The 16,586-nt window shown below is 40.2% G+C and overlaps 1 protein-coding gene and 1 long non-coding RNA gene across 3 annotated transcripts in view; one reads left to right on the top strand and one right to left on the bottom strand.

Annotated features, from left to right (window-relative positions):
* LAS1L (LAS1 like ribosome biogenesis factor) overlaps positions 1-16,586 on the bottom strand; it is a 30,935-nt gene that overhangs the window by 4,439 nt on the left and 9,910 nt on the right. For both annotated transcript variants that reach the window (XM_080553756.1, XM_080553757.1), the window contains exons 8-12: positions 13,118-13,203; positions 11,956-12,171; positions 10,660-10,795; positions 9,195-9,574; positions 6,553-6,694 (exon numbers count right to left, since the gene is read on the bottom strand). In XM_080553756.1, coding sequence (XP_080409882.1) covers positions 6,553-6,694; positions 9,195-9,574; positions 10,660-10,795; positions 11,956-12,171; positions 13,118-13,203 — 960 coding nt within the window. The remainder of the gene's footprint in view (positions 1-6,552; positions 6,695-9,194; positions 9,575-10,659; positions 10,796-11,955; positions 12,172-13,117; positions 13,204-16,586) is intronic.
* On the top strand, positions 6,701-15,074 carry LOC308177087. Its single transcript, XR_013938862.1, has 3 exons — positions 6,701-7,840; positions 12,697-12,915; positions 13,767-15,074. It is a non-coding gene; the product is annotated as an uncharacterized lncRNA (long non-coding RNA).

Raw genomic sequence — 16,586 nt, forward strand, 5'->3', positions numbered from 1 at the left:
GTCTCCAACCTCTCTAGGCAAATTACTTCAGCTTTAACTACCCTTACAATTCAGAGCGACCCTGCTCAAAAAATTTGATGGCAACTATGCCTAGCATGCCCTTTTTCTCAAGGACAAGAAATGTCACCTGTGTATGCTCTCTCCTCCTCTTAGAGGACTCTTTCTATAATCCAAATTTGCCCCAGGCTTTTCTAGCCAGCACTGCTCAGCAACAGACAAAACAATGCTGTTCTAGCTACAAGCGCAGAGCACAGCACTTTATGTGCTGCTGCAGGGAAAGTTAACTCCATCCCAGCCAGATGTAGTACATCATTCTACTTCTGTAACATAATCACAGGGTACTGCAGTGCAGCAGAAATCACCTCTGCTGTGATTTCTTCATGAAGTCTGCTGCATCCTGTATATCACTTCCCCTCTTCCTGTTTTATTACCATGGAATGCGCAGAGAACAGAATACTGAAGGTAAAAACTGAATGACATCCTCACCCTTAAATGCAAGATATTTACTTGTGGTTCAGGCTTTTTTTTTTTTAAGCAAGGTTTATAAGACAGTTGTGTAATTGGTTTCACTAAGGGCTAGTTCCATGACATCAGCAAAAGCCTATTTGCAAAGCAACACCACAGTAGCTCCACCCTTGTTTGCAGGACAGGCAGGTCTCATTCTCTCTGGGGCAACCTACTACTTTGCACTATAAAATGAAACGGCAGTGATCTCCTAACCATAAAACTATGAACAATCAAACTACACCAACCACTCTGTCACAAATCCCTTAATGTCACCACCTGTTTTTTTTTCATATATTCACCAATTAAGCATTACCCACGAAATAAACACCAAGAAAATGAAAAAATAAATAAACAAAAAAACAGGTCCTTCCAGTTGTCCATTTGCAGATCCCAAGAGGAATGTTTTGGCATATGTGAGCAAGAATTTATAACACAATTTAGGTTTGTCTATTCCAGGAACAGAAGAGCTGTGTGCCCTGACAAGCATTTCTGTTCTGGTTACAGGCAGAGCATTCTCCAAGTCGAGGAAGGGTCCAAAGTCAAGTTGAAATCTATATACTTCAGCTAAGCCTTGAGGTCAGGAACCTTTGAAAATTTTCAGCTGGCTGACGTTTTTTCTATCCTACTGCAACATAATTTGCTCTTCTGTGTACAGACAGGTAGACTGAGCATTTCCCTGTAACCGTGGCTGTTCTGTGTGACTCGCCGCTTCCTTTTATCACCCAGGAAGGAAGGACCCCTTCTAATTTGTTGCAAGCAATGGAATCGTAAGTCCTGGGAAGTAAAACCTAGAGAATATTACCTGAAATATGGGTAAGTGGTGTTTCATCTACTGTGAAAAATCACTGAATAGTACATTTCAAAGAACAGCTTACAAATTAACCATTTTCTTTATATTTAAGTATGAAAATCCATTTCAGCATCTGATTAGCAGTATGAGTATTTTTCTCATCCTTAAAACTAGAGCAACTCTATAGCTATGCATTTTTTTAAGCCTGCATGTTGCAGGCTATTTATCACCAAGTACAAATCTGATCTTCCAATGCTTTTTACACTATGAAGCCAAGAGAACATCCCTGACAAGTTGATTATGAGGAAGAGGCCTTTTTAAATAACAGCCATGCATATTTCCCAGACTACTAACATTCACAACGAAGGGAGATTGAATGCATCCCTATGAGATATTCCAGAGAGCGCCTCAAGCTGTCAGGTTCACAGATTTAACTGCACTTCAGTTCTAGCACACACAAGTGTTTGGACTAGTTGAGATTAAAGGTCTGAATTGCCAGTCTCCAACTGTGTTCAAAAGCAAATGCATAAGTAAGCATATGAGCACAGAAGAACAGTCTTCCCCCTATTATTCTCCTACCTCCCAGTAGTTTGTGAATCAGAAACTTGCTGAGGCGAAGTGTTGAGATACGTTTGCTGACATGTGGGTGTGTGTTGTGTTTGTTTTTTTTTGTTGTTGTTGTTGTTGTTTTTTAGATTCTTTAAATATGTATCTTTGCAGACAGCTCAGGCAAGGATCTCAAAGCATCTTTACAAACATTTTAACCCCCAGCACTGCATTTCCAGCTTCCATGTTAATGACTCTGCAATGCTTTGCTCTTCAAGCATATCAAGGAAAGCAAGTTTTAAAAAATCAGTAACATCTTTCCAATTTTGCACATTTAATGGATTTGCAAAAATCCTAACAAGCTTTACCCTCTAACTTCTTTTTCCTACTACCATTATATGCCCTCCAAATCCAGATAATTACATTACATTTATTCTAAAGTCACTTGTGATGTTTCATCAGCCTATGTCAAGGACAGACTGAAAACTTTACCTAGTCACCATTTAATCATAACACTGAAATACTGCTTGCCAGAACTGTAAAACTATCAACGCTTGAACTGCTTCATATGATTCACTACAGCAACTGAGCATCACAAAAGTAGCTGCAAGCATCAAAGACTAACTAGAAGGAGAAAGGAACCTAACACTGAAACTTCAGCATGACCAGGTGCACTTAGGTTCGTGGTTCTTGCTTCATCATTCTGCTTTCCAGTTGTTAGGAACTGACTCTAGCAAGGATTTACTTCACGTCCACTGCAGGATGGAAAAAAAACCCACGTATTTGTAATTTCAGTGAATTTTTATTAACAAATGAACTGACTAATACGTGCTGTGGATTTTCAGACAGCAGCATGGCTAAGTTCTAGCATCTACGTCTAAACCAGTGGTATGATACAAAGATTACATCTGCAAGAATTCCTTTGCTTGTAGAGCAGCACCTGGAATCATTAGGTGTTTTTTTTATTTCTATTACTCTAGGGACCACTCCAAGAAATATAGTGGGATTACAAACACTTGACTCCTACAACACCCAAGTCAGAAAGGGAACATGCTACAGCTGGATTCAAGTAGCAGCTTACAAACAAGAATAGTGAATCATACTACTCCATATGCACTTCATTACAGCCTCCGTAATGATGATTCCATCTATTGCGCATAGCAAAATCAACTGAGCCAATGAGGAACAAATACAGAAACCCCATCTCCTGTCAGAACCTGCTGGCTGGATGCCGAATGGTGCCAATTACTGCAGTCAATCGAATTCTGCTGCAGCTCTGTATTCTAATCAGTGATCTCAACTACCTAAACATTAAGCCAAATGGCTTTATGTTTAAAGTCTCTGAGATCAAGTACTTTGTCATTTCTGCCTACAGTGAGAGTGCCAGGGCTCTGCAGACTAGAAGCAGATCTGCAAGTTCCAGGAATTTGTCTTATTCCCAATATGGAACATGTTGCAAGCAACATGACTCATGGCTGACTGACATCAAAGGGTTCTGCTGAATCAAAAGTTTGTGTTTTGTTTATTTTTTTTCTTTTTGCAACTACTATAGATTTACTCTTCTTTGGGGGATGATAAACTATCAGGAGATAAATGGTTACCTACTCTCTTTAAAGCCTGACAGGAAATTCATCCAGTGCTCAAAGTATGGGTCAGTGATGAACACTCAAGGATGAAAGGATGAAAGGACTCAAAAAGGATGGCTCATTTAACCTCTTGATATGCAGAAAGACAGATTCAGTGCTGTCTTTTGTAGAGGTGTTAGAACCAAGTAGTTCATGAACTATTTGGACTGTCAGAAAGAGGAGCACTGGAAAAGGATTATATCTTTTTTTATTATGTAGCAATCTACAAGATTTTAATTTTACATTTTGATTGGACCCATCAAATACAAACAATACCCTCTCAGCAGCCTACCCCTACACTTCAGGCCTTAGCTGACAAAACAGTAGACTAGTTCTGGGGAAGATGATGAAGAGAATGGAGACAGAATGGAAACCTTGCTCTTCAGAACTGGAAACTAATCTGAAGACAACTCAGAATATGTGAAAACATGAATACATTCAGTAGCTTTTCCCACTGCAAAACCTTGCAGTGGGAAAACTGTGTAACTGTGATTGTTATTCTCATTTGTTTTGGAAGCTGGTAGACTGGGCCCATCTACTACAGGGAAAGAATCACTGATTAAGAAGTTAAGCTATCAAGTGCTTATGAAAATAACTGCTATCCATTTATATTCTGAAGCATTCCTTGGTTGAAAATTAAAATACATGTACAGCCAATCCCCTACAGGGTATGTGATGAAATTTATTTGAAAGCTAACAACATTCAAGATCCTTTGATTTCTAAGAGTGAAATAATGACCCTGTGAAAACATCTTCAATGGAACTGTTTAACTGGACATGTGTCACTTAGTAACAGAGATGATCTAATGAAAGCCTTATAGAATGCTACCATTATTTCCATGGCAACCTGGCTTTCTTCAGTGAGGTCAGATCTGCAACTTAAATTACTGGCTGGAGCTCTGAAAAGGTCAGTGGGCAATGGCAACATACTGTGGTTGAGGATCTGAGTCCCCATTAACAGAAACAGAGTTTTGAAGCCTGCTGAGGCTGTGTTAATAACCTCCAAACTGCTAAGCAGCAGTATCTCATAATCCTAGCAATGGTTTCTTGTAGAAAGAGCAGGAGCAGGAAAGAAGATAACATAAGCTGGCTTCCTCAAAAGATAAGATGGAAATCACCTTTTGATTGCCACTGATGTCACTTGTATTTCACTTTCAGTTAGTGCAAGAGGCCCCAGGACTGCAGAACAAAAGTACATTCCCAGAAGAGAAAGATAACAGCAGTAATTGTAATGAACAGCTCTCAGATTTGAAGAGAGTAAAAAATGAAGGAGATGAACACAGAGGCCTGTGCCGTGTATATTCCCTCAGGTCAGAAGGATGACTGTTACACCTTCATGAAGTAACTTCCTACCACACTGGTGAGTTGTCACAGTAGCTACTTCAGTCTCACTGTGTCGATCAACTATACAAGCCCAGTGTCAGGCTAACACAGCACAAACAAGCAAAAAAGTTTCTTCAGTGGAGGAGGGTGAGGAGAAGAGAGTTTGTTTCACGTTGGGTTAACCACAATGAATAACTGGGACTGCAGTGACATAAACTTTAGTCAGGACAGTGGACTACAGTATTCACTTCAAGCACGTAAGAGGGACAGGTTTGCATTCACTGATGCCAAACTCTAAGCACATTCACTACCCAAAGAACGTACAGCCGATTCTTTCCTCGGGTGTTACAAAAGTAATCTGCTGTCAACCACTTCCTGAGGGTACCTTCACAGAATCATAGAATGGCTTGGGTTGGAAAAGACTGTAAAGATCACGTAATTCCAACCCATCCATGCCATGGGCAGGGATGCCACCCACTAGATCAGGTTGTCCAAGGGATGGGGCATCCACAACCTCTCTGAGCAACCTGTTCCAGTGCCTTCACCACCCTTTGAATGAATAATTTCTTCCTAACATCTAATCTAAATACACCCCCCCCCAAGCTTGCCCTGTCATTATCTGATTGAGAGTCACTCTCCATCTTTTTTATAAGCCCCCTTTAAGTATTTAAAAGCTGCAGTGAGGTCACCCCGGAGCCTTCTCTTCTCCAGGCTGAACATCCCCAGCTCTCTTGGCCTTTCTTCATAGGAGAGGTGCTCCAGCCCCTTGATCATCTTTGTGGTCCTCCTCTGGACCCGTTCTAACAGATCCACATCCTTCTTGTGCTGGGGGCCCCAGACCTGGACATGGTATTCCAAGTGGGGCCTCACAGCAGAGTGGGACACTCTCCTCCCTTGACCTGCTGGTCAGACCTCTCTTGATGCAGCCCAGGATGCAGTTGGCCTTCTGGGCTGCAAGCGCGCTCTCCTGGCTCACGTCAAGCTGTTTGTCCACCAGAACCCCCAACTCCTTCTCAGCAGGGCTGCTCTCAATGAGTTCTCCCAGTCTGTACTCCTGTTTGGGATTGCTCCAACCCAGAAGCAGCAGCTTGCACTTAAGACTTGTTGAACCTTCTCTCCTCACAGACAAGCTTTCCCACTACTGCACCTCGAAGTGCTTCATCAGACCACTGTACATTTTAAAATGACTCCCCCTTCCTGTACAAGATTAGCTAGTCTGGGAAGACTGACACTGGGGAAGGCTACATGACTTCTCCAAGGTCAGGCTGTAAGAATGCTGGGGAGCTAACACTCTTAGCTGCATCTCCTGGCTTCTAGACCTGAATGCTTTAATTGCAAGGCCACAGTTCTTCCCATTAAACCTATTCATCCCAGTGTATCACCAGGCAGACTCTGCACCAGCTCTTAGTAGCTTGTTTTAAAAACTCTGTACGTGCAGGTTAGTAACTCTTGAGGATCAGCATACTGTACCTTACTAACAGTATCAGACAACAGTGAAAGTTGGAACAGTTTGAAGAGTAGACTATTATGTTATTACATCAGCACTACAAAGGTTCTTCCAAACACACACATTACTTGAAAAATGCATGAGAGAAGAGCAGTTAGTAGATATTACAAATATTGGTAGATATTTTGGTCAAAGTATCACAGAAGTAACAGTTTGAAAACTAGTCCTGAATTTTTCACATCATAGCACAAGGCACAGAGAAATAAATAAATTTCATAGTTCAGGGACAAAGTCTTGCCCATAACACTACTCACTTTGTATTGGGAGACTTCCACTCATCTCTCACTGGCTGATCAAGCAGAGACATCATGGAATAATTATCCAACATGAGACCATCAGGGTCATCTGTCTGACCTGGGAGTTTCCCAAGAGGAAAGTCTTTCCATTGTATTTCATCTGGGTAAAAACACAGTACATAAACAAGAAGTCTGAGCTCACCAGAGACTTTCAAAAAGCAAGACTCCCCCCAGATCCAAAAATACTATCTCATGCAACTCAGCACACACGAGCAATCTCAGGTACTCAGCAAAAATAAGATTGAGCTATAGTTTTAACTAATTCTCTTTCTAACCTTATTAGCTCTTTCAAAGAAAGTCTTTATACCTTGTGAGACAATAGGAACACATCTGGAGTCAGGCATGATCAGGCTATCTACACAGTACAGCTTATCCAAACCACTGTGAGGCAATGTCCATTGAAAGAAACCTCCCACTATTCTAGAGCAACCCTTTATACTTACCTCTGTCATTAAAGTATACTTTTGTTTGAAACTGACATATTGATTACTATATGCTAATTTAAAATTCACTTTGAAAAGGTTTATAAAAATATTCACTCTGCATACTCCTGTAAATGGAAAAGGCAATTTTCACACACATGAAGATACAAAACAGCACCTTTGCATCATTCCTCCAGTGAAACTGAACATCAGCTTCTTTAGGACTCACTGAGATTAGCAGCTACACAGCAGCAGTATTGACTAAAGAGGACCTGAAGCCACAAAAGCAGAAGGGTAGAAAGCTAGGGAAGCCGAATTAACTAATAAAGCAATTCTGGGCAGGCAGGTAGGCTGTGATGAGATGGCAAAGGAAAACAATATGACAATGTCTTGGAAATTCTGCTGTTTGTTTTTTACAGACACCTACTGCTGTTTCCTCTCCATGACTTCACATTTTTTAAATTTGGTTTCCAATGAGGTCCAGAAACTGTACAATGGGAAATCATCCATCACAACTGGTAACATCAGTGACTCCATTCCCTTATACTTTACATCATGATGCCAAACTTTCATAGGCAGTTCCCAACAGGGAAATTCCCTTTTAAATTTCATTCTGATTTCACATCTAACTAAATTAAAGATACAAATTATGTATCACTGTTTTGACAAAAAGATTTCTTACACCTACTTGCTTTCTTTATACCAGAACACTTATCTCTGGAATGCTTACTAGCTGCACAATGAAGACCCGCTGACAGAAGACTTCAAAAGATAAGACATTCCAGAGAGCCAGCGGTAATTACACAGACTATTTGAGACCCCTGGTAATAATATAAAACTTGGACCCTTCTCTCTGACTGAAAATGATTTGTTTTGGTTAACTGACATCTGTCCAGAAACCCAGACTTTGCCTTAAAGTACCAGCAGATTTATTCATTTTTTTCTTTTATGTCTTTCCTGGGCATTTAATAGAACTAAACCTCCTGACATATAATGGTGGTTTCTAAATGTTATAATTTCACAATTTAAAAAGTGCAGAAATAGTATTTGATAACATCCAACTCAACTGTAAGGCAAATTATATACAATGAACATGCTGAGCCTTCTCTTCGGAGAGCAACCTAGTAAATAGCTGATGTATCACATGTCATTACAGTGGTTTTAGTTTTCAATTTGTTTAAGGGCGGTAACTACACATCCTCGATGTTATTCAAACAGAAATTAAATTTACCCACAACCAACTACATAAATGCAATCTTCATGAAAATCTTGTGGTTCAAGACACAATGTGTGTTCCTTTGGCAAAAGATCTGCTTGCTCAGAACCAAAGTCACTGATGTAGAGGTCAATTTTGCTTCTGTTCTCAAAACATCCATCTCTAACAAGCTGTTCACATCAGCATAACTAAGCTGAACTGTTTAGGCACATCCTACCCTTGTCCTTTTTTTTTTTTTTTTTTTAACTTGGGAAATCTTCCCTGTGAGTGGGGTACAAGAGTTCATTGTCTTCCAGTGGCATTTTTCTTCTTTCTTTAAACACCACTTTGCCTCTAACTCCTCTACACCACCTCCTTTTCCTGTCTTTTAAGTCCATCCAGAAACACTCATCCAAAAATTTTCTTAGCTGTTGAATTCTCCATCCCAATGAAAGCATAGCTACCGTTTAGAAGCTAAGAGAACACTGGATAAATCGTTATTCACTCTAAAAAGTTCTTGCCTTGCTTCCAACTCTTGCTTGCTACCATGTCATGATTGCAATTTACCTGGAGCTTGGAACTTCTGAGAACCTGACTGGTGCTTTCAAATATCTCTAATTCTGACAAACAAAGGTTAAGAAGTATCTTTGTTTTCTTTACCATTCACAGCTGGCATATACACTGTCCCATCAACTGGATACAATGAAGTTTTAAACACTGAGTTTGGAGAAGCCTGATAAAAAAGTTAATGAAGAAGTAACAAGGTGCTCTCGGAAAAAAAACACAGTATTTTAAGAGCTTTTAGGGAGAGATGACACTTGCACATAAACAGAAGACTGGCATTGTCAGTCAATTTTGGCATTTAAATTATTTTGAAGCACACTTCAGTTCTGGTCCGGCCCAGAGGGCTGGCACGCCTTTGCATTTCACTTAGACCATCTTAACCAATTGTAAACATTAAATCTTACAAAAACTCTTTTTACCTCCAGTGATCTGCCATGCTGACCCTTGCAGTGCTGCCTTTTTCTCAGCAATAGCCACCACGTTATCAGAATGAGCAAGTCCTTCCAAATGATTTGTTTCAGTTACCATCTCTTCCTCCTCCTCCTCTACTTCCTCTAAACCATCATCTTTCTCCAGCACATCTTCTTGATTCTCTGCAGCCTGCCCTTCATTTTTAACCTGATTTTCTTGCCTCGCCCTCCACTGTAAGCTCTCTATAGTGTAAATTGGCTGTTCACTGTAGTTTGACAAGAGGCCTGGGCTGGACAATGGACCACCTCCTTCTGTGTAAATGGATGTGAGATAGAGAAGGTTCTTCCGTGAAGAACGTGGCAAACGAGGTCTCATGCTTGTGAGGATCCTAGAAAGGAAAAGGGCAATGTAAAAGTTTTAAAAGCAAAAAGAAATTCTAAATGAAGGTTTATCAAGCTGAGCAGCCTTTTAAGTGTGAGCTTCCTCATGTATCTCCACTAAAAGGCAAGTTTGATTATTCCTAAATAGTGGCTGCTGGAATACTCCTTCTTTGTGATTAAAATTAAGGACATGGGATACTTCTAACTGAATTCGTGCTTTGCTGTTTTTATTTGAAAAAGGTGCCACCTGTGCTAAACCCATACCACCTGCATGAGCAATTACATCTCTGCTACTAAATCACTTTTCTTCTAAGTTGCTTTCTTAATAAATCCACAGATAATTTCCAATTTCATTCCAAAGGCACAATTCTTTTAAGTTCTCCTCCTTCTCCTTGTAGAATCAATAGGGAGATGAGCAGCAACAAGCAGGGTTTTATACACACATAGAGCCACAGAATGGCTCAGGTTGGAAGGGACCTTAAAGATCACCTAGGTCCAATCCCCCTGCCATGGGCAGGGCTGCCACCCACTAGATCAGGTTGGCCAGGGCCTCATCTAACCTGGTCTTGAACAATTCCAGGGATAGGGCATCCACAAGCTCTGGGCAACCTGTTCCAGTGCCTCACCACCCTTTGAATGAATAATTTCTTCCTAACATCTAATCTAAATACACCCCCCCCCCCAAGCTTGCCCTGTCATTATCTGATTGAGAGTCACTCTCCATCTTTTTTATAAGCCCCCTTTAAGTATTTAAAAGCTGCAGTGAGGTCACCCCGGAGCCTTCTCTTCTTCAGGCTGAACATCCCCAGCTCTCTCGGCCTTTCTTCGTAGGAGAGGTGCTCCAGCCCCTTGATCATCTTTGTGGTCCTCCTCTGGACCCGTTCTAACAGATCCACATCCTTCTTGTGCTGGGGGCCCCAAACCTGGATGCAGTATTCCAAGTACATACAAGTACACACCTGCCATAATTTCTACTAGATGCAAAGGAAGGGAAAGGAACATAGCCATAACTCAGCATATCACAGGGAAGCTGCCAAAGCTGTTAGAGAACATTGTTTACTGTCCTTTTTCTAGATCACAGGATCAAACTTACAGCTGAAGAAGGTGTGGGGTTGCCCAGCAGGGAGCTTCCAAGCAATTTTCAGTTAGTCTTATCCACTGCAAAGGAACTTTTTGAAGGAACAGCTCCTTCACATACACCCGTTTGTTACCGCGGCGTCTTTTCTTCCCTTCAAAGAAGATAACAAAAACAAGGTGCTAAAAACTCATAAAAATACACACTTCATCCCTTTGCATTTTACTGGAGCTCTTATCCTTATACAAGCTGGCATTCCAAACCAAGTCCAAGACCAGATATACTGACTAAATACGTTGAGCTCATTAAAAGGGACTTGCCAATGCACTAACAACTAAATTAGCTTCACAAGATATGACAACAGTGAGATGCAGAGTCTCCCAAGCTTGTTCTGTGCATCCCATACAGGAAAGCCACAGGGCTGTGTTTGTACAGTATTGTCTCTAGTAAATGCAGTATACTGTTTCTGGGATCTGAGATCGTCCCAGATAGCTCTGCAGTAAGTAGAATTAACAGCTGGGGACTGCTAATGTTCAGGGATCTTGGTACGTAACAGACATGCTCAGTGTTGACTGAAAGCATCTAACATGGACCTCCAATTACCACAGATAATGGCAAAATCTAGCCAGACCAGCAGAGAAGGTAGCAAAATTAGCCATCTGGAAATCCCCTTCAGGTATATACTACATCACAGTATAAAAGTCCTGTTAACAGAATTCCTATGACACACTTCAAATAATCAAAGCTCTTCTGTGCCACTCTCTGGAGTTAAACATACAGTTTACCAATTTAAACAGTTCTAAGCAGTTAGGCACAGAAAACAAAAGATTGATTTTACTTTTGTGTAAGTTTAGAAGGTGTGACAAATCCAGGGATGGGACTGAAGGAGGACAGAAAGACTACATAAATATATTGTAAAGCTAGGCTTATGTTAAGTGAGGAAAGAACTGGGAACAAGGAACTCATAACAATTTGCACATAACATGTTTATTTGTTTTTTGTTACTGTTATTTCCTGAAAGTACTGGACTGATCTTTCATGGGAGAGATTAGCTTTTTGTATTTTGAGGAAGCCACAGCAAGTTGCCAAAGAAATAGTAATTTCAAAATGTTGCTAAGAAATGCATAACATACATAAGCTGCAGGCTAAAAAGTGTAAGAAACGCAACGATGAAAGCTCTAAGTTAACACGACAAAATGTACTAATCATGTTATTGCACTTAAAATCTAAAGTACCCACCATGCCCCCCATTCCTGCAACGGTACAGAAAAGACTCCTACTTTTTTTTTTTCCACACAGTAATTACACACTCACCACTGTTAACTCTGGCAATGCTAGTCAGCATCTCAGAAATCCAGTTGATCAGGAACTGAGGACGGAGTTCTGAAGAGTCAGAACATTCCTTTAACTTCATAAACATTTTGTCTATTAGGGTCTGTGTAAAACTTCGGGAAAGGAGGCCTGTCAGCAAGGGCTGCCAGAAGCAGTAAAACGTCTGAGGAATTCTGAATTGCCATACCTCTTTATTTGCTGCAATAATTAGGAAAAAGAGAAGTCAAAAATCACTGTTATGTAATTTTTGTGAACCACTGGTGTGCTGCTTGTTCTCAGTAGTTTGTACTGTGATCACTGGTTCTGTTTTTTTCTGTGATCACCCTTGAATGTGGAGTTATTATTTTCTTATGTTAGGAAATTAAGATAAGCAGCAAATCAACAATAAATACAATAGTCCAACGAAAGCAAAAAATACAATGCCTACATCTAATCACATAGTAAACCACAGGAAAACCTCACTCTGCTTTACTAATTCCGTGCAGTTTTAGTTTATTTCACACATAACGAAGAGCTATTCTGTACTTTTCTCTTGCAAAGAGAAAGCACATTGAGCAAAGCAACATAGAATTAAAAAGCTTCTAAAACTTTACAACTGTAATATATCCACAGAAATTTGAGGATCACTCTTGGAAAGTTGTTTAGCTATTTTTCCTAAATGCTCTCAGGTAGATAAACTAACAGTTACTTTTCATTGTCTCTACCTAACTAATTCTCTTGCAGAAAATCCATGCACAAGTGGTCAGCAGCATGGAATTAAGATGCAACTAGTGACTAAGGCTCAGAAAGCCACCACTTATATTTGTTTGATATCTTCATTGTGGAAAAGAAACTAGAGAGAGTTTATTACCTCAGTAACAATTACGGATACGGGCAGAGATGCAAGCTTTGAAAGACATTTTGGCCAAGTAGCATTCAGTGCGGAAGAGCTGTCCTTCCATGGTAAGAGATTTATACAAAAGCACTAACCAAGTATGTCCATAACGGGGTCTACGGAGCAGCAGAATGTTTAAGGACCCAGACAAATAAAAGAAATTATGCAGAGAATTAGAGATTTCAATATAATGAGGAAAAAAGAACTAAACTGGACATAACATTGGCTACGCACTTTTTATGTAAGCTATGTGGTACCCAAAACACTAACCTTCATACTTGATATTTAACATCTTCAGACAATCGACTGTTGGGATGAGAAAACCATCACTGAGAAGAACTTCAGCCACTGTCTCCCTAGAGCAATCACAGAATCTTATTAATACCACTTAGTCCCATACATATCAAAACACCACTTACACTAGTTCTGAAACATGTTTGTGAGCCAACTAAAGCTGTGTGGAGGTGATGTAGCTTGTTGTAAGGCACTAAAACCTTACACCAGTTTTGGGCTGCATACATCCCAATTAGACTTGGAGTGAATATGCAACTACACCAAGTGGAGCAGAACCAGAACCCTGAAGAAAACACTTCTGCTTGATGTGCAGAGGGAAATATCTGCCATTGGTATTTTAAAAATAGTACAGGAATGTTTGTCATGAACCATTTATCATACTGAAATACCTATGATTTTAAGCATGATTCAAGTTGCCTGCCAGCAGATCAGCCAAGATCCGAGGACCAAGGACCAAAGAGCTAGATTAAATTTAAGTGGAAAACCCAACCCTGCTGGCTTGCTGGCAGGGCACTTCTTAACACCCTATTCACACAGTTGTTCAGCAGATTCACTGCAGTAGGGTCACAATTATTCTTACCTATGGCAACTACAGCTCTTTTTTGAATGTCTCCTGCCGTTACAGCTATTCTTTGAACTACAGTTAGTCTGACAACATTGAATTCTCCAGCTAAAGGACCCATCTGCTACTAGGCTGGCTTAATACAAGAGGGAAACTGAGGACACCCACCCAGGTAAGCTGAACTGATGCTTGAAAGTAAAACACAACAAAATGGACAAAAGCAAAATTCCCACTGCCTCCATATACAACCATATGCTTCAGTTATTCCATTCATGTTTCCATCTTCTATCCATGAGCTTTTCTATCCAAGCAAAGATACAGTGCTAAAGTAAACACTTCTCAGAATAAAAATCAACACAGCCATTTTCAGGCACTGAACTAATTCCACAGAAACAACTGCTGAAGCCATTAGCATCATTGGATTTGGAATGGTAGTACCCGTATCAAACATGGCATATTTTGGTATAGAATGGGTGAGAAGATTTGTCTCCTCCAAAAGCGATGATTTCCAAATCTAAACATGACTTAGATCCGATGTATGTTTTTATAGGTACAAACAGAAGCTGAAGAGCTCTGAGTGCAGAAGAAAACACACACACACCATGCCACTTTGTCACTAGTAGATAATGTGCTGGGAGATCAGAAGGCAGGCAGCAGAATGTAATTTGTTTCTGAGAACAAAATCAAGAATTAATCCTTCTCTTTTCTAGAAACTGTTCCAGGATAATTATCATTATTCCTACATGCAATGACGGCTCATCACCAACTATTTAAGGCTATATCCATGCAGACAGTAGCTTCAGTAGAGAGCCATCTAAGTAGAAGAACGCGACTAAGAAAGGTCCACTGGGTAAGTTCTCTGAAGCAGACAGCAGAGGATTCTTTGCAGTTAGCTCATGGTGCTTTAGTGTTAAAGGAATCTTCTGCCCTCTGAACAGTACAAATTACAGGATATGTTGATAGTGGAAACAAAAGGTTTTATCCACAAATGCACAGGTATTCTAAATTAGAAAACTACTTTCGTAGGTCGCTTGACATATTCAAGAGAACTCATAAACTCTGTTATCCCCGAGTCCATAATCCAAGTCTCCAAACCTAATGAAGTCACAAAATCGTCAATACATTCCACATCAGCTTTCCTCCCTCCCCAGCTAGTCTATTTCCCATGAGTGAAAGATCAAAAGAAAAAAAAATCTCTCTTAAATGAAAGCAAAAAGCTCTCAGGGTCTTTAATTTAAACATCTTCAGAAATACAAGAGACTGCTGGAACAACTCCATCTTCAGCTGAGAAGGAAATCACCATCAGTCAGTTCTCCAGAAAACTCTTCAGAAATCTTCACAGAGGCCACTGAGGAACCACAAACCCAGCTGCATTCGTTACACATGACAGATTCTGTGTGACAGAATAAATAAGACAGCTGCAGCATTTCAGTGCAGAGTTGAAGCAAAGCAGATGCAATTACCACAACGGTATTCATAAATAACTTCTAAAAACCACTGTGCTCATTTATATAAAAATATACACAGAAACACATGCTGAGAGCTTGTGGAGTTTCTTTTTTATTAAGTAAAAAGTGACTTGATTATAAGGACTTGCCCACTCGTTGCTTTGGTAGCGTAACGCTATTCATCTTCTCAAACAAAAATGTCATGTGGCAAAAAATGAAGAACAGGCTGGTAGCAAAGGGCTCTACAGAAGCAGAGCTTTTATTCAGCTTCAGAAGGACTAAGTGAATCTGTGACCATTCCCATATGAACATTTAATGGAGAATTTCCTCTAGAGTAAGATGAATCTGCACTTAAGAGAAACCCCATGACATAATATTCTATTTATGTTGCAATATGAAGGTCGATGGAAACCAGTGTGATAGGGTCTCATTTTCAATACAGTTAACATGCTATGATTAACAAGCAGAAGGCACATGTATGAATCCTTTCTGGGAACTACTTTTAATCATTCCAGGCTCTTAAAGAAAATGTGTAGGTGGTTAAAACAATGGATATAGGCACAGCCTTCCATTAACTATAACAGCTTGTGTTTAAAAGTTGCAGCTGGATGCTAGAATAAAATAGCATGAGATGAAGTAGGTGCTCAGGGATGAAGTAGGGGAGTGAGTGACAAATCCTAGAGTTTGCTCTACCATTCTGAGGCTTCCAATCAGCCTCTGTCTCGCCCTCCATACGAGGAACGTACTTGCGATTTGGTTGATTGTATGTCATGTTCAACAAGCTCAACTTGTTCTTACTGGGATTTAGCACTTGTTGGTAATGACATCTTCTTTATGTAAGCTAGTGTAGCATATAAATGCTTTGTTCAGATGCAATGTGGCCTTTGAAATGTTACTACTCTGAAATACGCAGCACAGTGCAACTCTTCCAACAGGTGAGATCTTCATTAGAAAATACAGATTAATCGAAAAACCAATTTCCCTCTCAAGTGAAAGCATATAATTCAAGCAACTTTCTAATGTGAACCAGCATATGGCCTGGCACTGGCTTCTTTATTAAAGCACATGCATGTTGCAAAACAAACAGTCATATCATATAAAGATTCTCCCTTAAGCATCCAGACAGGAGAACGCTGCAAGCTGTGTTTTTGAGACAAGGACCCGGCTGCATGGAAGAAACTCCAAAACTTCCTGAATAAGTCATCATAGTTCCAACAGCAGGCTGCCAAGATGGCAAGAGACAAGCAGTTAGCAGGATCCACCCTCCACTCTCCCATGCAAGCTCGGCTTTGATACACAGCCCATTTACAGGTATTTTTAAAAGCATAATTGACGTAGTGATCTCACTGCATCACAAGATTCAGCCTTTGCTATATAACAGGTGCACATCCCCGTTGTGGGGAAAAAAATAATAAATTCATGCAAATAATTTTCA

The sequence above is a fragment of the Anser brachyrhynchus genome (assembly GCF_964034855.1).
Source record: "Anser brachyrhynchus genome assembly, chromosome: 13".
NCBI lineage: Eukaryota > Metazoa > Chordata > Aves > Anseriformes > Anatidae > Anser > Anser brachyrhynchus.